Source organism: Trypanosoma cruzi, genomic scaffold, assembly GCF_000209065.1.
Source record: "Trypanosoma cruzi strain CL Brener 1047053517133 genomic scaffold, whole genome shotgun sequence".
Lineage (NCBI taxonomy): Eukaryota > Euglenozoa > Kinetoplastea > Trypanosomatida > Trypanosomatidae > Trypanosoma > Trypanosoma cruzi.
Window position 1 is genome coordinate 73,989 of NW_001849562.1, and position 7,779 is coordinate 81,767.

The 7,779-nt window shown below is 56.5% G+C and overlaps 3 protein-coding genes across 3 annotated transcripts, besides 5 other annotated features; all 3 read right to left on the bottom strand.

Moving 5' to 3' along the window:
• Nucleotides 1-3,738: a sequence feature (areas not merged during assembly with more than two copies in the genome that could not be assigned to a particular haplotype).
• Tc00.1047053504019.3 (uncharacterized protein) lies at nt 1-5,443 on the bottom strand (the record flags this gene model as incomplete). Its single annotated transcript, XM_800215.1, has 1 exon — nt 1-5,443. A coding segment is annotated over one exon (5,443 nt), but the record flags the coding sequence as incomplete, so codon positions are not given.
• Nucleotides 3,739-4,917: a sequence feature (heterozygous, non-Esmeraldo-like haplotype).
• Nucleotides 4,918-5,520: a sequence feature (haploid, non-Esmeraldo-like haplotype).
• Nucleotides 5,521-7,779: a sequence feature (heterozygous, Esmeraldo-like haplotype).
• Nucleotides 5,787-5,815: a sequence feature (AT_rich).
• On the bottom strand, nt 5,872-7,032 carry Tc00.1047053504019.6 (uncharacterized protein; the record flags this gene model as incomplete). The annotated part of the gene is made up of 1 exon (XM_800216.1): nt 5,872-7,032. The coding sequence occupies one exon, from the start codon at nt 7,030-7,032 to the stop codon at nt 5,872-5,874; it is 1,161 nt and encodes a 386-aa protein (XP_805309.1).
• On the bottom strand, nt 7,113-7,779 carry Tc00.1047053504019.9 (hypothetical protein, conserved; the record flags this gene model as incomplete). The annotated part of the gene is made up of 1 exon (XM_800214.1): nt 7,113-7,779. A coding segment is annotated over one exon (667 nt), but the record flags the coding sequence as incomplete, so codon positions are not given.

The window sequence follows — 7,779 nt, forward strand, 5'->3', positions numbered from 1 at the left end:
CCCTCTCCTTCTGCAGCACATATCTCTCCGCCACGGCGTCATCCCTCTCCTTCTGCAGCTGGGCATTCTCCGCCACGGCTTCATCCCTCTCCTTCTGCAGCTGGGCATTCTCCGCCACGGCGTCATCCCTCTCCTTCTGCAGCTGGGCATTCTCCGCCACGGCGTCATCCCTCTCCTTCTGCAGCTGGCCATTCTCCGCCACGGCGTCATCCCTCTCCCTCTGCAGCTGGGCATTCTCCGCCACGGCGTCGTCCCTCTCCCTCTGCGGCACAGAATTCTCCGCCACGGCGTCATCCCTCTCCCTCTGCAGCTGGGCAATCTCCGCCACGGCGTCATCCCTCTCCCTCTGCAGCTGGGCATTCTCCGCCACGGCGTCATCCCTCTCCTTCTGCAGCTGGGCATTCTCCGCCACGGCGTCATCCCTCTCCTTCTGCAGCTGGGCATTCTCCGCCACGGCGTCATCCCTCTCCCTCTGCAGCTGGGCAATCTCCGCCACGGCGTCATCCCTCTCCCTCTGCAGCTGGGCATTCTCCGCCACGGCATCATCCCTCTCCTTCTGCAGCTGGGCATTCTCCGCCACGGCGTCATCCCTCTCCTTCTGCAGCTGGGCATTCTCCGCCACGGCTTCATCCCTCTCCTTCTGCAGCTGGGCATTCTCCGCCACGGCTTCATCCCTCTCCTTCTGCAGCACAGAATTCTCCGCCACGGCGTCATCCCTCTCCTTCTGCAGCTGGGCATTCTCCGCCACGGCGTCATCCCTCTCCTTCTGCAGCACAGAATTCTCCGCCACGGCGTCATCCCTCTCCCTCTGCAGCTGGGCATTCTCCGCCACGGCTTCATCCCTCTCCTTCTGCAGCACAGAATTCTCCGCCACGGCGTCATCCCTCTCCTTCTGCAGCTGGGCATTCTCCGCCACGGCGTCATCCCTCTCCTTCTGCAGCTGGGCATTCTCCGCCACGGCGTCATCCCTCTCCCTCTGCAGCTGGGCAATCTCCGCCACGGCGTCATCCCTCTCCCTCTGCAGCTGGGCATTCTCCGCCACGGCGTCATCCCTCTCCTTCTGCAGCTGGGCATTCTCCGCCACGGCGTCATCCCTCTCCTTCTGCAGCACAGAATTCTCCGCCACGGCGTCATCCCTCTCCTTCTGCAGCTGGGCATTCTCCGCCACGGCGTCATCCCTCTCCTTCTGCAGCTGGGCATTCTCCGCCACGGCGTCATCCCTCTCCTTCTGCAGCTGGGCATTCTCCGCCACGGCGTCATCCCTCTCCTTCTGCAGCTGGGCATTCTCCGCCACGGCGTCATCCCTCTCCCTCTGCAGCTGGGCATTCTCCGCCACGGCGTCATCCCTCTCCTTCTGCAGCTGGGCATTCTCCGCCACGGCGTCATCCCTCTCCTTCTGCAGCTGGGCATTCTCCGCCACGGCTTCATCCCTCTCCTTCTGCAGCACAGAATTCTCCGCCACGGCGTCATCCCTCTCCTTCTGCAGCTGGGCATTCTCCGCCACGGCGTCATCCCTCTCCCTCTGCGGCACAGAATTCTCCGCCACGGCGTCATCCCTCTCCTTCTGCAGCTGGGCATTCTCCGCCACGGCGTCATCCCTCTCCTTCTGCAGCTGGGCATTCTCCGCCACGGCTTCATCCCTCTCCTTCTGCAGCTGGGCATTCTCCGCCACGGCGTCATCCCTCTCCTTCTGCAGCACAGAATTCTCCGCCACGGCGTCATCCCTCTCCCTCTGCAGCTGGGCATTCTCCGCCACGGCGTCATCCCTCTCCTTCTGCAGCACAGAATTCTCCGCCACGGCGTCATCCCTCTCCTTCTGCAGCTGGGCATTCTCCGCCACGGCGTCATCCCTCTCCTTCTGCAGCTGGGCATTCTCCGCCACGGCTTCATCCCTCTCCTTCTGCAGCTGGGCATTCTCCGCCACGGCGTCATCCCTCTCCTTCTGCAGCACAGAATTCTCCGCCACGGCGTCATCCCTCTCCCTCTGCAGCTGGGCATTCTCCGCCACGGCGTCATCCCTCTCCCTCTGCAGCTGGGCATTCTCCGCCACGGCGTCATCCCTCTCCTTCTGCGGCACAGAATTCTCCGCCACGGCGTCATCCCTCTCCCTCTGCAGCTGGGCAATCTCCGCCACGGCGTCATCCCTCTCCCTCTGCAGCTGGGCATTCTCCGCCACGGCTTCATCCCTCTCCTTCTGCAGCTGGGCATTCTCCGCCACGGCGTCATCCCTCTCCTTCTGCAGCTGGGCATTCTCCGCCACGGCTTCATCCCTCTCCTTCTGCAGCTGGGCATTCTCCGCCACGGCTTCATCCCTCTCCTTCTGCAGCACAGAATTCTCCGCCACGGCTTCATCCCTCTCCTTCTGCAGCACAGAATTCTCCGCCACGGCTTCGTCCCTCTCCTTCTGCAGCACAGAATTCTCCGCCACGGCTTCATCCCTCTCCTTCTGCAGCACAGAATTCTCCGCCACGGCTTCATCCCTCTCCTTCTGCAGCACAGAATTCTCCGCCACGGCGTCATCCCTCTCCTTCTGCAGCTGGGCAATCTCCGCCACGGCGTCATCCCTCTCCCTCTGCAGCTGGGCATTCTCCGCCACGGCTTCATCCCTCTCCTTCTGCAGCTGGGCATTCTCCGCCACGGCGTCATCCCTCTCCTTCTGCAGCTGGGCATTCTCCGCCACGGCGTCATCCCTCTCCTTCTGCAGCTGGGCATTCTCCGCCACGGCTTCGTCCCTCTCCTTCTGCAGCACAGAATTCTCCGCCACGGCGTCATCCCTCTCCTTCTGCAGCTGGGCATTCTCCGCCACGGCGTCATCCCTCTCCTTCTGCAGCACAGAATTCTCCGCCACGGCGTCATCCCTCTCCTTCTGCAGCTGGGCATTCTCCGCCACGGCTTCATCCCTCTCCTTCTGCAGCTGGGCATTCTCCGCCACGGCGTCATCCCTCTCCTTCTGCAGCTGGGCATTCTCCGCCACGGCGTCATCCCTCTCCTTCTGCAGCTGGGCATTCTCCGCCACGGCGTCATCCCTCTCCCTCTGCAGCTGGGCAATCTCCGCCACGGCGTCATCCCTCTCCCTCTGCAGCTGGGCATTCTCCGCCACGGCTTCATCCCTCTCCCTCTGCAGCTGGGCATTCTCCGCCACGGCTTCATCCCTCTCCTTCTGCAGCTGGGCATTCTCTGCCACGGCGTCATCCCTCTCCCTCTGCAGCTGGGCAATCTCCGCCACGGCGTCATCCCTCTCCTTCTGCAGCTGGGCATTCTCTGCCACGGCGTCATCCCTCTCCTTCTGCAGCACAGAATTCTCCGCCACGGCTTCATCCCTCTCCTTCTGCAGCACAGAATTCTCCGCCACGGCGTCATCCCTCTCCCTCTGCAGCTGGGCATTCTCCGCCACGGCTTCGTCCCTCTCCTTCTGCAGTAGAGAATTCTCCGCCACGGCGTCATCCCTCTCCTTCTGCAGCTGGGCATTCTCCGCCACGGCTTCATCCCTCTCCTTCTGCAGCTGGGCATTCTCCGCCACGGCGTCATCCCTCTCCTTCTGCAGCTGGCCATTCTCCGCCACGGCGTCATCCCTCTCCTTCTGCAGCTGGGCAATCTCCGCCACGGCGTCATCCCTCTCCCTCTGCAGCTGGGCATTCTCCGCCACGGCGTCATCCCTCTCCCTCTGCAGCTGGGCATTCTCCGCCACGGCTTCATCCCTCTCCCTCTGCGGCACTGAATTCTCCGCCACGGCGTCATCCCTCTCCCTCTGCAGCTGGGCATTCTCCGCCACGGCTTCATCCCTCTCCCTCTGCGGCACTGAATTCTCCGCCACGGCGTCATCCCTCTCCCTCTGCAGCTGGGCATTCTCCGCCACGGCGTCATCCCTCTCCCTCTGCGGCACTGAATTCTCCGCCACGGCGTCATCCCTCTCCCTCTGCGGCACTGAATTCTCCGCCACGGCTTCATCCCTCTCCTTCTGCAGCTGGGCATTCTCCGCCACGGCGTCATCCCTCTCCTTCTGCAGCACAGAATTCTCCGCCACGGCGTCATCCCTCTCCTTCTGCAGCACAGAATTCTCCGCCACGGCGTCATCCCTCTCCTTCTGCAGCTGGGCATTCTCCGCCACGGCGTCATCCCTCTCCTTCTGCAGCTGGGCATTCTCCGCCACGGCGTCATCCCTCTCCTTCTGCAGCTGGGCATTCTCCGCCACGGCTTCATCCCTCTCCCTCTGCAGCTGGGCATTCTCCGCCACGGCGTCATCCCTCTCCTTCTGCAGCTGGGCATTCTCCGCCACGGCGTCATCCCTCTCCTTCTGCAGCACAGAATTCTCCGCCACGGCTTCATCCCTCTCCTTCTGCAGCACAGAATTCTCCGCCACGGCGTCTCTCTCCCGCTGCAGGTGATTTTTCGCCTTTGTGGCATCATCTTTCTCTTTACAAGATGTTGTATTCTCTTCTTTTTCTTTTCGTGATTCTTTGTCATTTGTGTGATTTTCTTTTTTTATTTTGTTGTTCTTGAATTGCGTTACTGTTGTATAATCATCGTTCTCTTGTGTTTGGTTTAATGGCTTTGGAGTGTTTTTCCCCTTTGTTTTTGTGTTTGTTTGAGCTTCCAGATGATAATGGTTGTCGTGTTGATTTTCTTTTTTGTAGGTGGATATCTGGCGCATTAATTCCTCAATGTCGTTCTCCGCCTGCTTCAATGCTTCTTCGATTGCCGCAGCATCGTTTTCTGCAGTTTCTTTTGCCATCGTTGTGATTTTTAGGAGGTGCGTAAGATGTTCGATATTTTGTTGAGCCCGAAGGTTTTTTTCTTTTAATCGTTTGTTTTCCTGTTTGGCGTCACGGTATTTTTCTTGGAGAATTCTCTCCTGGTGTTTGGAGTGAATAGCGTTGTTCTGTGTGTCTCTCAGTGCCTTCTCCATGGCTTTTTTTTGTTTTTTTATTGCCATATTTTCCTCTTTTAGTGCTGTCAGTAGTTGTTGGCCACTCATGCGCGTCGTATCGGCTTCCGTCTGCAGGGAGAACGTGATGCTTGGAGACCGTGCATTCTTTTTCCGCTCTTCTTTCAGCTGGTTTTGAAGCTCTTCGACTTTTTTCCCCAACGTGTCTCGCTGTTCCGTTAACCATCTGCACTCTTCTTTAATGGTGTCCGTTTCGTCCTGCGCCGCTGCCGCCTTCCATGTGCCGTGGCGGTTCTTATTGTTTGCGCGGTATAGCTCTTCGAGCTCTCCCAGTGTCACGGCCATTTTCCTTGTTTCCACCCACGATTGACGTGAAGGAGAATCGGCAACCGGAGAGGAAGAACGCTTCACCTCGTACCCATCAGTATTTAAATGCATCGGCCTGTGTGACGCCCGCCGTAGTTGTGGCACGTAAAGTTGCGTTGGGCTATCACACAGGTGACAATCCCGGCGCATTGTGAATGCCCCGCATGTGTTAAGCTGCAAGTTGCTGCTCATATCTCCAAAAGCCACGTCCGTTTTTACGTTGTTGTGTGTTTCGATAAATGTCGATATAAGATACGTGGAGAAAAAAGGCAACTGTTGGAAACACTGTGGGAAATATATATATATATGGTAGTACTGATGGTAATCACGTCGGCAGTCGCCGTAGCCTTCTATTGTTTTTTTTTTCTTCACGTTTATCCTTTCCACTCCACAACGCAATAAGAAAGAAAAGAAAAAAAAAGAGCTAAAGCAACCAATCCGTCGTCTCTAAATGCCTATTAAGAGAGAACGCAGAGGCAAGAGGTGTCGTCGTGAGCAAACACATCCTCCCTCGTGCACAAGACTCAGGATCATCAAAAATAAAATAAAATAAAGAAAAAAAAACACCACCACCACTCAAAGAAATAAGAAGCAGCTCCTCTCAAGCGTCACGATCCGGTTTATTTGTCGTGGGTGTTTGTGGGAGGCGCTGGAAGATCCTGTGAGACGAGTCTCTCACGGAGACGGTGCAGTTGGGTCTCAAGCACACGACATCGAGCCTCCAAGTAACTGTTGGTGGCGCGCAAACCCTGCTGCTCGTCCTTATGTCTTTGATTCTTGGGGCTTCCATCCGCCACTGTTTCCTGCTGTGAATCTCGTTGTTTGGTAGACTCCCCCTTTGCCAGAGGGATGACAACCAAAGAATCCTCAACGATGTCAGGCGACACCACGTTGGCAGATGAGGTCACAATGTCTGACTGCCGCTGCGGAATCTCATTGTCAGAAAAGTGACCCAAAGTGGTTAAGTCCGACTCTCCAACAGTGCCTGCGCACTGGTGGAGTGCACAATTGACTCGTCTCCCCTCGCCTCCCAACTCTTGCTGCATGAGAAAAAGATGTTCCCGCAGACGTTGAGTCTCCTTCAATAACGCCTGCTGCTCAATCTCCGCAATACCCAGTCGCACGTCGGCTTCCTCAAAAGCAGCCCTTAAACTCTTGTTTTCTTCGATAAGTTCCCTTATCTTACTTGTGCCCAACAAGCGTTGCTTGTCCATCGCCCGCACCTTCTCCTGCAACACATCCCTTTCCATGGTAACCTGCTGGAGTTGATCGTAGTACGCGCGACACTGCAGCTCCACAAGCCTCAACCGCTCCCCGAGACTACTATGTGATGACGCCAAGGCCCCTACCGATACTGGTGGCTCAATATGGCCACTAATAAACTCATTGTTACCCCTCTCTGGTGGTCGCGGGAACTTTTCGCCTTCGTCGGCCCCCTCTTTTTCCAAAAACAAATCTAAATTTCGTCCTGGATCAAAGTTTTTGCCAGTAAATGTGGAAGCGCGCAACGTGGTGGCAGCGTCGCAGTTCAAGGTTTCACCACGCATTGCAACAGGCTGGCAGTTGAGGTGTGGCTTGGTGTAGGCCTGCATATCCGTCACCGGAACTACCAGCACTGCGCCTGTCATGTCAAACAAGGCAAGAGAAAAAAATAGAAAAGGGAAGTAATCAGCAATCAACAGCTCAATCATGCCATATCGTCTCCCTATTTCCTTCAAGAGGCTGTGGAGAAAACAAAAAAAAAGAAATACCATCAATAATTGAAAAAAGTCACTTAACATTCCTTTATTCGTATTCATACCTTTTATGCGGCGGGCGATGTGGTGCCTCCATGTCCCTGCCAGCACCGCAGCACCATCGCTCAGTAACAGCCGTAGCGTTCCAAGGCGGCCTGTAGTTCCACTGGCAGCTGTGCACATGTTTCCCTCCATTCGGTTCGGCAAATATCAATGAAAGGGATGGCCCCTTGAACGACCAACAGCTGCTTCTGCTCCTCATCCACGGTCAGTGCAGCCAGCACGGTGGCGACGCAGCGCACCATCGCAATCCAAACGTGCGACTTTGTAAATTCTCGCTGTGATGTCAGAAGGTGTATGATTGTTCGAATGGCATTGGCGTTTTCGGTTCGATCCACACGCATCGGTATCCGTTCCAGCAGCGCAGGGACAACAGATGAAAGGGGAATGGTAGTCGGTGAGAGAAAGCGCACCATTGTGCATGTCGCAGACACCGCATTGTCTACCGCCGCGGGAATCTCGTCTTGGCTTCCAGCAATTCCCCAAAGTGCCTGCAGCAGTGGATTTATAGCGGAAACGTTATCAAAGCGACATGGAAAGCACTCTACCAATACCCGAAGAAGATATGCACAATTAGCCTTTGCTGAGGATTCATCAGTTGTCTCAATAAGGTGCAACGCCAGGGCAACGGCATCTTCAATGTAGGGCTCTGATGCTGAACCCATTGCCTCCATGATGGTGGCTATACACCCGGTCGCCATAACAACATCCTCAGATGGGCGATCATCCGCG